Source organism: Acomys minous (assembly GCF_964271855.1).
Source record: "Acomys minous genome assembly, chromosome: 10".
Lineage (NCBI taxonomy): Eukaryota > Metazoa > Chordata > Mammalia > Rodentia > Muridae > Acomys > Acomys minous.
This window is the reverse complement of record NC_140491.1, coordinates 121,214,793-121,233,918: the sequence shown is the minus strand read 5'-3', so window position 1 is coordinate 121,233,918 and position 19,126 is coordinate 121,214,793. Positions and strand designations below refer to the sequence as shown.

Genomic DNA, 19,126 nt, shown 5'->3' with positions numbered 1-19,126 from the left:
CCTGTTTTGCATCATTATCTGAGATCCCTTTTCCTTTAATACTCAATATCTCCCCCAATATTTTTGTTTCCGCCATTTTATATGATTATTATAAAAGAATTTTGAATGTCCCCAGGCTTATTAAATTTTAGGAACTTCATGTAACCAGACCCATTCTATAGAAAAAGGTAAAGGTCTATATGTAAGAAAATAATCTAAAAAATATGGAGCAGTTTCTCTTTTATTTCCATGTATTGTCATTGTAAGAAATGCTAAGTTTTATTCTAATATTTCATGCATGGGCACAAAGCACTGTGATTTCATTGTTGATTGCAGTTCTTTACCCATCCTGATTCTGCACAGAATGACAATTGGTAAATTATATGGTGACCATCATAGTCTACCTTAAAGGATTACTACCTAATCCAGTGGCACAGTGATTTTGTAAGGTGTTTTGTTTGTTTGTTTGTTGCTGTAGCTTATTTATATTTGGAAATAGAATTTATATTATATATACTATTAAAGAACTGCCTTAGGAACATCATGGTTGTCTCAAAGTATACTTCTCCTCCTAATTGCAATTTTATCTGCTCTCTGTAAAAGCCAGTCATTAAAATAATCAAATTTTTCTTCTCTGTATAAGTACATTAATACTTTATTCACAGATACATAATAACACATACATATATAAATGTGTGTGTATTCATGCATACAGCTATTCACACAGAATATATGTTTAGTGAAAATATTTTAGCTATATTCAGAAGAAGATAAAAATACCTTTTAAACTGTGATTCCCTGAGGAAATTGAGCTCAACATCTGTAATATTTGACCCACATGAAGTAGCTGGACTTACAAGTGAGCTGGTTACTCCTAGGGTTATAAGAGCAGTGCCAGAAGTAATATATTGAGATTGTTGACAATCACAATCAATAACTAATTTCTATTCTTCAGGTATAGTTTCCACTAATAATCATACAGGCAATTGATTCATCATCTTTTGATTCTCCATCCTTTACCTCGTTGCTTTTATTAAAATACCTGATTCACACATGGACAAGGGAATAAAATGCAGTACATTTATAGGTAGAGGGAAACTGTATAAAGGTCACCTCTTCACTGAATTCTCACCTTAAAACAATTTCACTCTGCCTTGTTGATCCTCAGGAAAAGTCATGGATGGTGCAGCTGTAGGCTCTTGAAATCCAAGTTTAAACATTTCATTTCTTTTGAACTTCAGTTTTTAGTTAATAGTTTTGTACTTGTTACATATTGTTGTCAAGGAGACTAATACCTGTACAGTTGCATTTTTCACTCTATTTAGTTATCATGACAGCAGCATCATTTTAATAAAGCTCTGGTAACACTGTAAGTTGATGAATTAAAATGAATTTGCAACAACTTATTCATTAGCATCATGCTATTGGTAGTTACTGTTGTACAGAACTTTCTGTGTTATTAATATCAAATTACTTGATTTGAATTCTAATGTACTTCATGTTTTGGAACAAAATTTAAAATGTTGCCAGGGTTTCCAAAGTATGCGTTATCTCTTCTTCTATTGCTAGATGAAATTTCAACTCAATACTATAGATAATTCAACTCTGCCTTGTTCTATGTGGATGGTAGACATGACTAAGAAAGTGTAGTTTTATTTTATTATCAAGGTATGGTTTCCAATTGCCTTTCAATATTTTACTACAAGAAAACATTTAGAGAATGATAAAAATTGAAAATTGAAATACATGTTTGCTTCATAACACAAATAAGTGTTATTCCCAAATATTAAAAATTATGGCTATTTTAAATTATTCAATAATTTCAATGTCTTTTCTATGTGAAATCTAATGATATTTTCAAAAATACATTTTTAATAGCAGTAAAATGCATCAAGATAATATTTTCATAAAGATATACCATATTGTTGATGCTAATGCTATAAATTTATGATATATTTTTCTTATAATTGCAGAATTTCATAAATACATTATTCTTTCAAGTCCTCTGGAAAGCATGCATAACCAGAGCTTTGTCAATGAGTTCATACTCCTGGGGCTTTCACAAAACCCCCAAATAGAGAAAATATCATTTGTTATATTTTTATTGGTATATCTTGCAACTCTTGTGGGCAACATGATGATTGTGGTGACCATTGTCTACAGTCCTGCCCTGTTGGGCTGTCCCATGTACTTCTTCTTGGCATTCTTATCCTTCCTGGATGCATGTGTCTCTTCTGTTGTCACACCAAAGATGATCGTAGACTTGGTTTATGAAAGGAAGACCATCTCGTTTGACTGTTGTATGACACAGGTGTTTGCTGTGCACTTTCTTACTGCAGTGGAGGTTATTGTCCTGGCAGCCATGGCCTATGACCGCTATGTGGCCATTTGCAAGCCCTTGCACTACTCTTCCATCATGAACCGGAGGCTCTGTGGCGCTCTGATAGGAGTCGCCTGGACTGGAGGATTCTTGCATTCTATCATACAAATTGCCTTCACTTTGCAATTGCCTTTCTGTGGCCCCAATGTCATTGATCATTTCATATGTGATTTGTTTCCATTGCTGAAGCTGGCCTGCACTGACACACACATTTTTATACTTTTGGTGTTTGCCAACAGTGGGTCTATCTGCATAATTATATTCTCCTTTTTGCTCGTCTCCTATGGTGTCATTTTGTTCTCTCTGAGAGCTCATAGCTCTGAAGGGCGACGCAAGGCTCTGTCCACATGTGGATCTCATATTACTGTTGTAGTTTTTTTCTTTGTTCCTTGTATATTAATATATGCCCGACCTACATCTGCGTTTTCATTTGAGAAAAATGTGTTTGTGTTTACAGATGTCCTGACACCATTGCTCAATCCTATGGTTTATACTTTCAGGAATAAGGAGATGATAAATGCCATTAGGAAAATGTGGAAGAGACTGATATTGGTTCCTGATAAATATTAAAACATCAGACTTATAGGACTGAGGAGCTGACTTAGTGGACAGAAGTACTTGTTGTGTAAGAATAAGGACTGTTTCGATACTTACCAGTTTTCTCCAAAGCCAACTATAGTAGGTCATTTTTAACCCACTGTGGGCGAATCAGAATTAGGCATACCCAAGCCATAAACTGGACAACTAATCTCTGAATGATATAGGTAGCTCAAGACCCAGTCCCAGATCTTTCTCAAGTAAATGAGGCAGGAAGGTAGACAAGGATATTCAATGCCTCCTCAAGGCTCTGCTTGCATGTGCATGAGTAGCACCACTTCCTTCATGTTCACATGCATCACACACACACACACACACACACACACACACACACACACACACGTCTATACAAACAAATCTGTTAATTATACTTAGATAACTTAATGTAAACAATAATGAAAAACTGTATTTACAATAAAAGCCCTTCATGATTATTCCTTTTAGAGAAGTACATGAAACAATTCTATAGATAATGCATTAACATTGTATGTGAGAAATCCATTTGTGAGATGACATTTTCACTGTGAATTGAATAGTTGGATTGTGATATAAAAGTTAAAGTCAGTTTCAATGAGCTGTTAAAATTGGCATTCAGAGAAGATGCTGTAAAACTTCACATTAAATTTTTTTTTGTTTCAGTATTGAATATATGTTATACACTTATCCATGAATAGATGTTTGGAGTAAAAATATTCAGCATTATATCCTTTTTCATAACTCATGAGTTGCATATATGTGGGGATCTGATTATTTTGGTGTGGGATATTTTTATTTATTTGCAAATATTTTTAAACAATAAAGTATTAAAAATAATAGAAAAATAATGTAAGTTGAGTTCTATATTCTCATAAATCTGAGGAACTATTGACAGAAATTTAGCTATCAGAATGTTCATTAAAAACTGGTTGATGAGTCCAAGTGGATTAAAGACCTCAACATAAAACCAGAGACACTAAATCAGTTAGAAGAAAAAGTGGAGAGGAGCCTGAAATACACTGGTACAGGGGACAACTTCTTGAACAGAACACCAACAGCCCAGGTCTCAACATCAACAATTAATAAATGGGACCTCATGAGGCTAAGAAGCTTCTGTAAGGCAGAAGACAGAACAAAACTACAGCCTACAGACTGGGAAAAGATCTTTACCAACTCTACATTGGACAAAGGTCTAATATCCAAAACACATAAAGAACTCAAGAAATTAAACACCACAAAACCAAATAACAACTGAGAAATGGGGCTTGGAACTAAACAGAGAATTCTCAACAGAGGAATATTGAATGGCTGAGATATACTTAAAGAAATGCTCAACATTCTTAATCATCAGGGAAATGCAAATCAAAACAACTCTGAGATTCCATCTTACACCCATCAGAATGGCTAAGATCAAAAATTCAAGCGACACCACATGCTGGTGAAGATGTGGAGAAAAAGGAACACTCCTCCATTATTAGTGGGAATGCAAACTACTACAGCCACTTTGTTTTTTTCCAAGATATATATTATTTTATTAATTTGTTCCTGTTACATCTCAATGGTTATCCCATCCCTTGTCTCCTCCCATTCTTCCCTCCCTCCCATTTCCCCTTATTCCCCTCCCCTATGACAGTTCCTAAGGGGGATTTCCTCCCCCTGTATATGCTCATAGGGTATCAAGTCTCTTCTTGGTAACCTGCTGTCCTTCCTCTGAGTGCCACTAGGTCTCCCCCTCCAGGGAAAATGGTCAAAAATGAGGCACCAGAGTACGTGAGAAAGTCATATCCAACTCTCCACTCTACAGAGGGTCCTAGAAACCTACAAGTAGAACATTATGATAGGCAGATTTGGGCCCAGGGGTCCCGCTCAAACTAAGGCACCAGCCAAGGACAATACAGGCTGTAAACTTTAAACCCCTACCCAGATCTATTCAGCCACTTTGGAAATCTATCTGGCGCTATCTCAGAAAACTGGGAATAGGGCTTCCTCAAGACCCAGCTCTTCCACTCCTTGGAATATACCCAGAAGATGCACCAGCACACAACAAGGACATATGCTTAACCATGTTCATAGCAGCCTTATTCATAATATCCAGACCATGGAAACAGCCTAAGTGTACCTCAGTAGAAGAATGGATAAAGAAACTGTGGTATATTTACACTACGGAATACTACTCAGCTATTAAAAACAAGAAATTTCCAAAAATTTTTGACAAATGGATTGAACCAGAAATGATCATAATGAGTGAGTTAACCCAGAAGCAGAAAAACTCAAATAGTATATGCTCACTTATAACTGGACACTAGCCCAAGGAGCATGTCCCATGAAAGGCTAAACTTACCATGAAAGTGGGATAGAGATGAGGACATCCTATTGAAACTATAGGTGAGAGAAGTATGGGAGAATGGGGAAATAGAAGGATCCAGAGGGTCCTAGAAACCTACAAGAATAACACTATGATAGGCAGATCTGGCCCCAGGGGTTCTGCTCAAACTATGACACCAACCAAGGACAATACGTGCAGTGAGCATCAAACCACTACCCAGATCTAGCCAAGGAACAGAACATTCTCCACAGTTAAGTGGAGAGTGGCGACTGACTTTTACATGAACTCTGGTGCCCCATATTTGACCATGCGCCCTTGATGGGGAGGCCCAGTGGCACTCAGAGGAAGGATAGCAGACTACCAAGAAGAGACTTTATAGGTGAGGGGAATAGGGTGAAAGCGGGAGGGAGGGAGAAATGGGAGAATACATGGGATGGGATAACAATTGAGATGTAATGTGAGTGAATTAATAAAAAATTATAATGCAAAAAAACTGCTGGGTGAAATAAATATCTTTAAATTGGGAGAAAAATATATTAAAAATATTCCAAGGGAATCTCTCTCTCTCTCTCTCTCTCTCTCTCTCTCATATATATATATATATATATATCTTAGTGACTTGAGATTTCATAAACTGGAAATATACAGAGGATTATTTTTTAGATTCAATATGTGAAGACGGGGCTTAGTTTTCACACAAGGTTTCACTCTATATCCCTGGCTAGCTATGTAGACCCAACTGGGTTCATATTCTAGGGGATCTGTCTGCCTCTGTTTATAGAGTGCAGGGATTAAAGTTGTGCATAAATGTGCCTACAGGAGATGTGGTTTTAAATTGTAACATTCTGTGGGATGTTAGATTTAGGAGGGCTAGCTGTCCCCTCAAACACTATTGCTCATAACACTTGATTGCAAGTACCTCTGTCTCTTTTTAATTTTATGTTTTGATTTTTAACATTTATACTAATTTTAAACTGTTTAAAACTATACCTAATACTCTTTATAAATGCATTTTCACACATTGATGTTGGCTAGTTATTCTATTCTGTTCTTAACGGAAACAAATATTCAAACACTACACAAAGCAGGTAGAAAAAGGACAAGAATGGTTTAAAATGATTATCATGGATACAGAAATGTTAGTATCTGGTTGCTGACCATTACTTAGTAAATATTACCTGCTGCTGAGTATAATTCATGCCATTTTATTATTTTGTATTGGAACACAGAAATAAAATTTAAGTTAAAAGAAAATAAGGCTGTGTCTTGTATACATTCCTTCTAGAAATCATGTTTCTGAGAACTAGTATTTCCAAGTTTTGTTATTGCTGCTGTTTTATGAATCATGTAAGTTCTACATTTCCAGTGCTTTGTTAGTAAAATAAAAGAAGATGTGTGTAAAAACTGTTAAATGTGCCAAAGTGTTTAATATGTTCCTTCTCTGAGTAGGGTCTAATGTGAAAGTGCAAGTTTTCCCTCAAGATGTGGACTCAATGCTTTGTCCCCTCATGTAAACATGCTTTAATATCATCCCCCCCAAAACATGGAAAGAGAAAAATTTTCCATTCTATAGTATCTTTATTTTTTGGCTTAGAAATATGACTAAAGCCTGATGTACTGATTTGTGTCTTTAATTCTACTACTCAGAATGTTAGATGAAATTGATGCAAGTCCAGGCTAGCATGGTTTATAGAGTGAAGAATTTCTCAAAAGTCAAAAGCGTTATGCATTCTTGAAAACAAAGTCCTTAAAGGGAGAAAAACTTTAAGCATTCCCACTAAATCCAGAAATAAAACTAGAGTGTCTACCCTCTCTATTACTGTTCAATATAGTAAGGCAACTCAAGTAAATACTGTAATAGTGTCGACAGTTAACTTGATGGTATATGGAAGCATCAAGTTAATAAGCCCATAGATGTACATGTAAGGAATTTTTTTTATTAGGTTAGCCTCTGAGTATGCCTGTAAGGATTTATCTCTATTAGGTTTATCTTTATTTGTTGACATGGAAGAGTCACCTGAGCTTGGGTATAAGAAAGTATATTCATTATTATGCTTCTGGACTGTGAGTTTAATATTATCTGCTACTTTCAGCTCTTGTTAAGATGCACAATTATAGTGCATTTACTATTGAATGATGAGCCATGTGAAACATTTCCTTAATTAGGTTATAGTCATCTGGAATTCTGATGCAGAAGAAGGAATAGAAAAGGTAACAAATACAGAAAATTGGTATAAAGAGTGCGGCTTTTGCTTTGATAAACATAACCATGTGCTCTTTTAGGCATTTGGAATTGATTTTGGGTTGAATGTAGAAGACTAGTATATTAGACCAAAATATCCCTAGAACTCCTGAGGTAGTATTTAACAGGACCATTCTGATGTGATCTCAGAAGAAAAGAATGCTGAAGGAAGTATGGACTGGAATGGTTAATGCTATGAGGTTTCAGTCTTGTGGAAGGATTCTATCAAGAGCTGTATTAGCAACCATCATGCGATATATTCTTCCAGACTTGGGCTTTGTATTTATCATTGCATTAGTCATTCGTGTGGCCCAGAGTTAAGGTGGGTCTTTCTATGTCAAATGATTTAATTACGGAAAATTCCTCACAGGTGTACCCAGGTGCTTCATTTTTACTTAATTTCAGATGCAGTCAAATTGACAATCAGGGATAGCTATCACAATCATCTTCTGAGAACAATAATACCCCAGGACTTAAAAATAATGGACTAATTTACTGAACAGAGAATCTTTCAGGACAGAAGTATATTCAGTCAATGACATGAACAAATTAAAATTTTTTATATTTATTTATATTATTATGTGTATGAATGTTTTGTCTGCTTGTATGCACATATGCTATTTGTCTAGAACTCACTGAAGTCAGAGGAATGTGTTAAGTACCTTGAAACCAGAATTACAAATGGCTGTCCCATAGTTAGTGTTGGCTGTCAACTTGATTCCATGTATAATTAAATTCTAAGAAGCTGATCTGTGATTTATCTCATAATCACATTCATTTTTGTTGAGTATTCAGTATTGTCACGTGAGTCAGTTCAGTTTTATAGTTTGATAAGTCTATTGAGATTTAACCTATTAGAATGCTTTCCATTCACACTATGTCTCATAAAACTTTCATTGAAAAAATATTTACTTGAAGTATGTCAAGCTATTCTGTGTGAGATGAAGTCTCTATGGAGCACTGTGAGACATCATACTCTACAGAAACAAACAATACAGCATAATTAGAAACCAACCAACACGCCTTGCTATCTTTTGATTTTTATTTAAGTTTATTACTCTTAGCACTTAGGCAGCCCCAGTAGCCTGCCCCTAAGGACCTAGTAACCTCTGACATCTTCACCTCCCCATTAAAGGTGCACACCAGATGTGTGCCCATTATGAGGGTCCTGGTTGCCATCCCACTCTTTTGATCTCTCTCCTGGTCTCTCTCAGTTTCCCTTTCTTGGCTTCTCTCTCCCTCTCCCTCTCCCTCTCCCTCCCTCCCTCTCTCTCTCTCTCTCTCTCTCTCTCTCTCTCTCTCTCTCTCTGTTTCTCACCCCCTCTCTATCTCTCTCTGATCATCTCTGTTATAGGCACCCTCTCTTTTTTTCCCTCTTCCCACTTTCCTACAATAAATCTCCTCTCACACCAGATCTGTTGTGTGAGATATATATATATATATATATATATATTAACCTTTATGTTTAAAAAATAAGAAAATAAGATGACAGGCAACAGATATTACATGGAGGTTTATTATATGAGCATGAGGAGAGAAGGAAGAAGGAAGGGGTACCCCAGAAAGAGACAGAGGAAGAGAGGAGGAGGGAGAAAGGTGAGAAAGATGAGAGAGAACGGTGTGTGTATGTGTGTGTGTGTGTGTGTGTGTGTGTGTGTGTGTGTGGTGGTGGTGGTGGTGGTAAGAGGGAGGGGCAAGGTGGATCTGGCCTTTTATATACTGGGCAGGGCCACACCCCCATGGCAGATAGGCGGGCTGAAGCAGAATCTTAACAATAACACCCATTGTCTATTAAACAATCTGAGTTATTTATTGACATTGTTTACAGATAAAATGTGATTAGCTTAGCCTGCCTAAGGTGGAGTGTCTGTTGAGTCATGTGACTACCTCATTAAAACCTGATGAAAGACCAGATTATATATTGAAATGCCCATGCCCAGGTCTTAAGATCTAAGGTAGAGCTCAAGACTCACTCGGTTGGCAACACCTGGCCTCAAATGCTAACACAGTGATCCTACTTCTACTCTGTGCAGCAGCAATACATCTAAGAGAAATCAAATTTAAACAGATTCTTTTACATTTCAATTTTTGTTGATTTTAACTTTTTTATTCTTAACTTTTTACATATGGCTGAAAATAATTACATTCAAGCAATTATCAATAGATATCATTAAACTTTATTTTGCTTCAACTGTTTGACAGTGTCGTAAATTTATATAATGAAGTTTAGTCTATTTCACACTATTCTCTACTTTCTTCTCTTTTTCCCTCCCAGTGAAATCCTTTTGACCAACCAATCTCCCTCTTCTCATATCTTTTTGTCCGTGACTCAATGAGCATAATCAGAGTTTCTTACCAGACAGTGGGTAGAAATTTATTACAGATTCAAGGACAATTTATCAGTGACTACAACCCTGAAGAAACTGACATACTCCTCCAGTAACAGTTAACTATTAAAAGTTGCTTAGGAAGATAGGACCCCTAAAATGGATTAGGCAGAGGCTCAATCTTATGCAGATCTTCTGAGTGTTTAGGAAGTACTTTAAAAAGGAGTCCACTTAACAAACCAATAGTTGCCAGTTTTAGCTGCATTTCTTCACTTTTGGTGTGTGTGTGTGTAATATTGTTTGTCTTAATATTTCATGTAGAGTCAAAGTAGACAAGCATGCCAAACACACAAGAAAGTGTTGATTTTTTTCAGCAGAAAGAATGTGAGAAATTAAGATTTGGCTTCAAAATATCTGAACAAAATAAGTGTATTTTATAGGAACAAGTGCATAGCAAAGGTACGGAAGTGCTGGGTATTTTTCTGACTTCTCGTCTATCTATCATTTGTCTACACATAGGAGGTCCTGATCCTACCCTCCTTCTTTAAATAGTAATTCTTATTGTGACGTAGATAATTTTTCCCTGAGAATTAGTTTGAGGAATGGATAGCTGGCATAGCTTACCCAGTTACTTAATGGAACTATGCTTGCAACACTTAAAAGAAACTACAAAATAAAACCTTATTCTGGCTTCAATGTTGCAAACAGCACAAGTTAATTCTGTTCTGTCATATTTCAAACTTAAACATATTATTGTTTTAACACAATTTCAACGGGGACTCTGATACTTACATATAAAGAAAAAGAAATCATAATATTCAGTAAAAGAATAATAAAGAAAACTGCTGATGCTTACCCTGAGGAGGACAAATTTGAATAAATTTGTCAGGCCTGACTTCATTGCAGGTTTTAGATTCAGCCCAGGCTAACCAGGCCTGAGTTTCCATTCCCCAGGAAATGAAACTGCAGTTCCTGGAAAATCCACAGCTCATGGGAAGCCAATCAGCTTCCAGGTCAGGTTGACCAGAAACTATGTCTATATCACTTCATGGCTTTGCTTTTCCCAGGAAAGAACACAGCTGGCCCAAACCAATCAAATTAAAGGTCAACTCCTGAGTAGAAGCCAAAACTCAATGACTCAACAAAATTCCCAGTAATTTGCTGGTGTCTCACATCTGCTTTCCTAGCTCTTAGAGAGCTGAAACAGGAGGATCATTGCCAGTCCAACATCAGCCCGAAAGTTCGAGACCAACTCTTTACTATAGAGAGACTCGTCTCAAAAAAGCTAAGCACTCTTTTTGAGTGAGTTCTCTCAGTGAGCAAAGGTACTTACTACCAGGCCCAGTGACTGAGATTGATTCTTAGGATTCACATGGTGGAAGGAAGTAATTAACTTCCACAGGCTGCCTTCTGACAACCATCCTGAAAGCTGTAGCTTGAATGTGCTAAATAAATGAATATAATTTAAAAAATTAAGGAATCACAAAAAACAATATAGTATTAACTTAATAAAAGATATTAAAGCAAAAATAAAGATATATTTAGAAATTACATAATTTAAAAAACACTAATATTTTATCTATTTTTTCCATATACATTTATTTTATTACTCATGATAAAACAATGCATAGAGAACCATGTGACAATCATGAGTTCTATAAATGTTACATTCATAGTGATTTGGCTATTTGTATTTGTCAAACTTGAAGTAAACATCTTTCCTGTCTTGGGTCCAAATTTCTGGATGAAATTCAATATTTATCCTATCTCATCTCTATTAACTTAACTCCTTTATCTTGATGTAAAAAAATCTTATCCCTAACCAACAAATTTGATTGTAGAACTAAACTATTTGTTCTTCAACACCCCTCAGAGACTTAAGAAGGAATAAGACTTAAATTCTTGAGTGAACCAGCAGTGTAGGTTAGCAGCTTCCAAAGTGAACAAAATAACTGAGACAGTTTGCTTCCTGAACAGTCACCCAGCACAATAATGTTGGAACCTCATCTTCATCCTTCTGGCCCAGGGTCTCTGCCAGACTTATTTGCAAGGCAGGAACTACTAAGGACTTGCTTACGCTGTTTTGGCAGAGTTTGGCCTTTGACTCTGCCTGCATCTAAGCTGCCCAATTTTAGGTAGAATTTTGTTTGTGGCAGGAACTGGGGGGGGGGGTGATGAGGAGGGATTCAGGGAGGGGGCTACAAGTGAGATGTAAAGAATTAAAACTGCAGAACAAACAGGTAACATAATGTATATTCCTAATCCCACCACATGGGAATGGCTCCGAGACTGGCAGAGGTACGAGTGTCAATGCACAGAGAGGCTTCATTTTGGCCTCAGGTGTTGATCTGCATGGCCAAAATTTTTTTTTTGCAATGATAATGTAAAGTAAGCTATTCTATGGAAATGAAATACGTGAAAGATTTTTATTTAGAATTTGAATGCTAAATCTTGTACAACAATTATTTTCTATATATGAAACATAAAAAGTAACCATCTTACAGATCTAAAACAACTATAAAAATCAATCATTAAGTGAAATGCAATATGTTTTCAAGGTTCTTTTAACTTGTTAGTATTGGTTTTATTCCTTCTCTGTGGAGATGAAAAATTGTGCTAAATACATCAACATCTTGAGCTTGGTGTTCCTAGTAAAGTTATTTCTGAAGATGCTTTTGGTTATTAGAGAATAGAGATGTTCATGAATGTTTCTCTAGAGAATCTGCACTCATATCTGATTGGAATGCAATAGTTATAGGGAATGCAACAGTTATAGGACCCAAGAAAAGCTTATCCATTAGTAGACAGAGCTAATCATATTTTATCTGTCAAAATATCCAAGAAATACCTACCATATTTTGTATGACATTTTTGGACCCACTTCATGAATTAAGTCAAATGATACAAGATCATCAACTCTTTGAGTCTTGAGTGTTCTCACCTCTCTGTCTTTCAGGGTTTTGGCCTTTTATAATGACAATGTCACATAAATGCACAGTTTCAATTGGCATTATTTCAGTACATTTATTTCCTAATTTTAATACATTTTCAATTCAACAAGAGTTTTAAAAATCATAGTGCTACATGCAAATATTATAATAGGTAACATATATACCAATATTCCATTTGAGTTGCAAAAGTATAAAATTAACCAATATGGATTTTTGTATGTAATACTGATGTATTAGTTACTATCTAGTGCTATGATAAAATATCATGACCAAGGCAACTTATATAAGAAAGAGGTTATTTGGAGCATATGGTACCAGAGGGTTAGAGCCCATGGTTAGGGAACACATGTAACAAGCAGCAGGTAGCTGCTGCAACTGAGAGATTATATCTTAAACCACAAACATGAAGCAGAGAGAGGTAACAAATTGAAAGTGTCTTCTGGAACTCCACATCTCTGGAAACAGCCACCACTAAAGATTAAGTATTCAAATGCCAAACACTTTAAGGGCACATCTCATCCAAACTACCATAAGTGAGTAGTCAGCTCATAATGCAAGGGTTAATCTCCAGTTAAAGATAGTATTTCAGTCTACAGTATTGATGATTTCTCTACAGAATGGTGTCTTCTTTTTCTGTATAATGAACAAATCATGAAGTACTTGTTGAAGTAAATATTGACTTCTTTGTTCTGTACATTAAAGTTTGTAAGTATAAAGCTTTACATTTTATCAGAGACCACCCTGAATCGTTTCCACATTTTCCTAATGGCATTTTTCATTTCTTTATTTCTAAAAGTGTAAATTATAGGATTGAGCAATGGAGTCATGATGGCATCAAATACAGCCACCTTTTTCTCAAAAGAGGATGCAGATGTAGATCGTGCGTATATAAATATGCATGGAACAAAGAATGAAACCACAACAGCAATGTGTGAGCCACAAGTGGAGAGAGCTTTCCATCGTCCTTCAGAACTGTGTCTTCTTAGAGAGAATAAAATGGCAGCATAGGAGATAAGCAACATAGAGAATATTATGATGCAGATAGACCCACTGTTGGCAAACACTAGAAGTCCATAAACGTAAGTGTTAGTGCACGCCAACTCCAGTAATGGGAACAAGTCACACATGAAGTGATCAATGACATTGGGTCCACAAAAGGGCAGCTGCAAAGTAAAGATAATCTGTATGATAGAATGCAGGAATCCCCCTGTCCATGCTACCCCCACCAGAGTGCCACAGAGCCTCCAGTTCATTATGGAAGAGTAGTGTAAGGGCTTGCAAATAGCTACATATCGGTCATAGGCCATGGCTATTAGGACAATCACTTCCACTGCAGCAAAGAAGTGTTCAGCAAAGATCTGTGTCATGCAGCCTTCAAAGGAGATGGTTTTGCTGTCATCCAGGGAGTTAGCAATCATCTTTGGTGTAATGACTGAAGTAATGCATGCATCCAGGAAGGACAAAAATGCCAAGAAGAAGTACATGGGTGATCCAAGAAGTGCAGGAGTGCAGAGGATAGTCACTGCAATTATTATGTTGCCTCCAATGGTTGCAATGTAGACAAACAAAAATACAACAAATACTATTTTCTGAATGTTTGCATTCTGTGAAAGTCCCAGGAGAATGAACTCAGTTACAATTGTCTGGTTTGGCATGATTATCTAGACAAGTTTAATATAATTTTTATTTATATATGTATTTAGTTATTTTTGTATGTATATGGATGCTTCTGTACCTTGTGGTGTGTGTGTGTTTGTGTGTGTGTGTGTGTGTGTGTGTGTGTGTGTGTGTGTGTGTGTTTGTGTTCAGGTCCTATAGTCTTGTGTAGAGGCCACAGAACAATTAGCAGAATTAATTTATTTCTCTACTGTGTGGGTTCTGGTCTTTGAACTTTGTCTTGACAGAAGAAACTTTAGCACTGAGCCTTTTCTCTAGTCAAATTGTTGTCATTTAAATCTGTAATTATGAGAAAAAGTTGTTTATGAGAAAAACAAGCTTACAGTACTTTTAACAGGTTTATGCACTGATATACAAACTTACATTGTTTAATTCTATCGATGTTTAGAAAATTATAATTTTTGAAAGGATCAGTTGATTATCAGGTACAACTGCGATGGAGAGAAATTACCAAATATTCTAAATAGCCTCATTTTTATTATAAGTGTTGAAGATAACCTTCTTGGTGTAAAGACAGAAACAGCTCATCTTTCAAGTGTCAGATTTTCTCATTCTCCAGTGGTTTTCTGGTGTGAAATTTTAGAAGACATCTTAAAACTATATTCCACTTATGGACAGAAACCTCACAATTGATTAATTATGTCTGACAGAACCTATCCAAACACTCTACTGTACCAATTGAGGAAGTGGTAAGATGTAGTTTAGAATGCACATGGAAATCCTGGATGCATTTCAAATTTTCTTTGATGTTTGGAATGAATTAAAACTTAAATTTGATTAATTCATAGTTTAGCACACAGAAATGTCTTTAGGAAGTATCTAATTTTATACACAGTGAACAATTTAAAAGAGTTCGATGTTAATTTTAATTCAGCATTTTAAAATGTGAGCATACCTTAACACAAGTGATGTCTGTTATTATGATAACTGACATAGTTCAAAGATAGCTATTCCTAATTAAAATGCAAAAGAAGTCATGACGTTGGAAGGATGATGGGATGGTGTTGTCTGTGGGAATCTGAAGTGAGTAAAGGTAGATTTGATCAAGATGCATTTTGTACATGTGTCAAATTAAACATAAAAATTTAAGGCAATGGCCAAGCACTTCTGTGTAAATTGGCTACATCCAACTAGACATACACTGGAGAAACACAGCAAGTGCACTATAATATAGAGTCTTGACCTTTGAAAACCTTCTAAAATATAGCACGATCCTTGGTTTTAGGAAATATAATTCTGTGACTTATAATGGTTTAGAATCTGTATGAGTTTAGTATATGGGAGATATTTGTAAACAGCTTATCTGTTTAAGCTTGTGGAAGACAAATTTGAAAATGTTAAAATGCTTCTCTTCACAACCTGTCTTTACAATTCTAGTCACAATTTATTCTTTTGAAAGGCCAACTTCCTTATTTACTGAAATTCTTTCATGAATTATCCAGATAAGTAGACTAGCCTTTGAGCTCATTTTTCTAAAAAATATAAAGCTTGCAAAATATTCATTTCCTTTCTTGCATATGAAATGCATGTGTCTATACATTAAAATTTTGGTATATGAATAGTAGTACATGTGCATAGATATGTTTTTTCTTAAAATCTGTGCATAAAATAGTAATGTATTTGTACTAAAAGAAAAAATTAGTTAATTTTAATGACTGCCCTTTAGACTATATAAAAACTATTTTAGATGTTTATGAACGTATGAAAAAGTATTGTTTAATACTTTAAAACAATCATTTCCATGTGGTCTTAAATCTGTTCCTCACCAATATTTATAATATAAACTCAGTATCTATACAAATACTATAGATAAAGAAAAAGCAGCTTAAAAAATCTTATAATGTATCATCATCTTTCTAGATAAGAAATGTACTATTCTTATCTAAATGTAGTATGACAGTATCAGTGCAACCAAATGACTAACATATTGGAATTTATTTTCTACTACTTCTGTTAATCTTAAATTGAATAAATAAAATATTAAGTTAAAAACTAAATTATTATGTCTACTATCAGAAAAACTGAAAAATCTTTATATATGATAGCAAATTGTTATTGACAAACTACTTCACACCAAAAATTTTGGTCCATAATAAAACACGGACAATAATATTCTTTTAAAGATGATACTAAGATAATGTCTCCTGTGGCTCAGGCTGGTCATGAGTTTGACCTCACCATGCTCTAAGGTTGGCCATGGACTTTTGATCTTGCTGTTCATTCCTCTCAAGTACTGGGATTACAAGCTTGTGCCATCACACCCAAACAAAAAAACACAGTTTCTATTGACGTATTATAAAAACTAAGATACAATGAAACATATGAAGATTTATGACAGTGCATACACACCGAGAGATAAAATTGAAGTAATCATAAGAGTAAATGTGTGTTTTTAAAATCACAATTTAGAAGTTATATCAATTACAATAAAATCAGTTCATCCCAGTAATAGTTTTAGGCAATATATAGTAAGTGATTATAGAGTTATAACCATACATATATTTTTGTATTAGTATTTCTAGTCCTAAATTTTATTAGAAAAGGAAGAGATGAGGAAATTTGGCCGTAATATGATGTGGTACCAAAAAATATCAAAAGTATCTAAAATTTTCAAAAATGGGGAATTTTAATAAATATGAATGTTACAAATTACCACCACATGTTACTCCAAATGAAACACTAGGAATCGGAAGTCATCAGATATAGCATTTTAATGCTGTGTTAAATGAGTAAACAGTAAAATTTGAAAACAAATATTTATTTATAGATATTTTACATATATAATCTAGACAAGAACACACAAAATAAGTTTTAGCAGAAATATCTATCTTGGTACTATTATTGAAGTACCACAGAAATTTTAGAGCTGTACCTACCTTTGCTGAAGAGTCCTGAACATAATTGCTTTTTAAATTGTGAGGTTTACGTAAAATTCAAATCTATCAAAGGGACAAGTCACAGTTTGTCCTTAGATGTAGGAGATTTTAAGGAGTGGAGATGCAGCTCTTTTTGTAGAGGGCTCACCTACCATTACTAATCCTCTGGATCTGATCCCCAGCACCATACAAACTGGGTATAGTTGGATAAACCTCATGTACCTGCAATCTCAGCACTCTGAGCATGAAAAAGGGAAGGCAGAGATTCAGTGTCATCCTTTGCTATATAAAGAGCTCAAGGCTAGCCCGGTGCATATGAGACCCTGTTTAGAAAGACAGAAATAATTTAAACAAACCAAACTTAGATCAATAAATAAGCTATCAGGTATTTCAAACAAATAGTCATTACATATGAGAACAATAAGTTGAAATCTTATTTGAAATTACCCTTTATGTTTATTCTTTATATATATCATACTTTTGTGTAGGATTTTACCTTCCATAACAAATGGCTTTCTTTGCATGTAGTTAAGCAAACCTCTTTCCATTACTGGGAAATAGATTCTATTTAGATTATCAACCCTTTTCAACTGTCTTCAGTGTTGTTTTATTGATTTCTTAAACATCTCTGCCTTACTCAAGTTATAAAATGTAAGAGAATCAACTTTTTTGTTTCCCCTTACTTTTTTCATTAGATGCCTGAATTTTTTTTATTGTTTTTGTTGTTGTTGCTATTTTAATAAGAGAACAAGCTGTGACAATGACAACAGGCACTAAAATTATGCAGAGACTCAACTACTTGCTTTTTCCTGAAAAGTCCTGAAGTGGGAACTTAACTTAATAACAAGTCAGAACACTCCCCTTTCATCATTTCTAAACCTCATTATTCTTCTTTGTGCTATGTGTCCATGTGCAGTTGTGAAAAAAAATCATATTTTATGTTTGCTATCAATCATTGATATTAGTGGTTCTCAACATTTCTGATGCTTCAACCATTTAATATAGTTGCTCATATTATGGTGACCCCCAACCATAAAATTATTTTCATTGCTACTTCATAACTATAGCTTTGTTACAGTTATGAATTGAACTGTAAATATTTGTTTTGCAATGGTCTTAGGCAAACCTTATGCAAGGGTTATTTGACTACCAGGGGTTTGCAACCCATAGGTTGAGAATCACTGATTTATAGTAAAGCAACAGTTCATACTATGGTGTTCTAACAGCAATCAACAACAACCACCAAAATATTCAATTAAAAAAATGTCAGAATGGTTTGTAGACCAACATAGAAATAAGAATGTGTTTAGAAAGAACAAAGCAAGCACTATTTGAGAGACAACAGGCAAAGGCGCATATGTAATTTTAATGGACTTGGTTTCAATGTGAAGATGAAGGACTGTGGATATATTTAAATTACTTATAATTCAAGACATAGCTACTTGGGAGAAAGAGATGAGGGAAAAAGTAATAAAGGAAGAGAAGAAGAGAGGAGAGGACAAAAGCAATGAGAGAGAAAGAGCTTTGCACACTCTATACCGTTTTTGGGGATCCTGCCACTCATTACATTTCAGGTGCTGTGATCCGGGCTCCACATGCTCTATATTGTTTGCGTCTATATCCCGAGACCTTGTTATACTATCTCCAATGAAGGTGAGGAGTTTGAGCTCCGTAGCTTATGCAATTATCTGAAGAAAGTACAACTACAAATGAAAAGTCCGAGAGCATTAACCATAGTACCCTGACCACAATACCCAAAATTTAAACCAGTTTATCACAATTTAAAATCCTCTCT

General features: G+C 35.1%; 2 protein-coding genes across 2 annotated transcripts in view; both read left to right on the top strand.

The window, feature by feature from the left end:
* Positions 1-19,126, top strand: part of LOC311607389 (uncharacterized protein) — a gene marked incomplete at its 5' end in the record, with an annotated part of 53,991 nt that overhangs the window by 10,471 nt on the left and 24,394 nt on the right. The gene's annotated exons all lie outside the window — the stretch shown is intronic.
* Positions 1,994-2,929, top strand: LOC311606834 (olfactory receptor 4C15-like; the record flags this gene model as incomplete). Its single annotated transcript, XM_084798243.1, has 1 exon — positions 1,994-2,929. One exon carries the CDS (start codon positions 1,994-1,996, stop codon positions 2,927-2,929), a length of 936 nt encoding a protein of 311 aa, XP_084654369.1.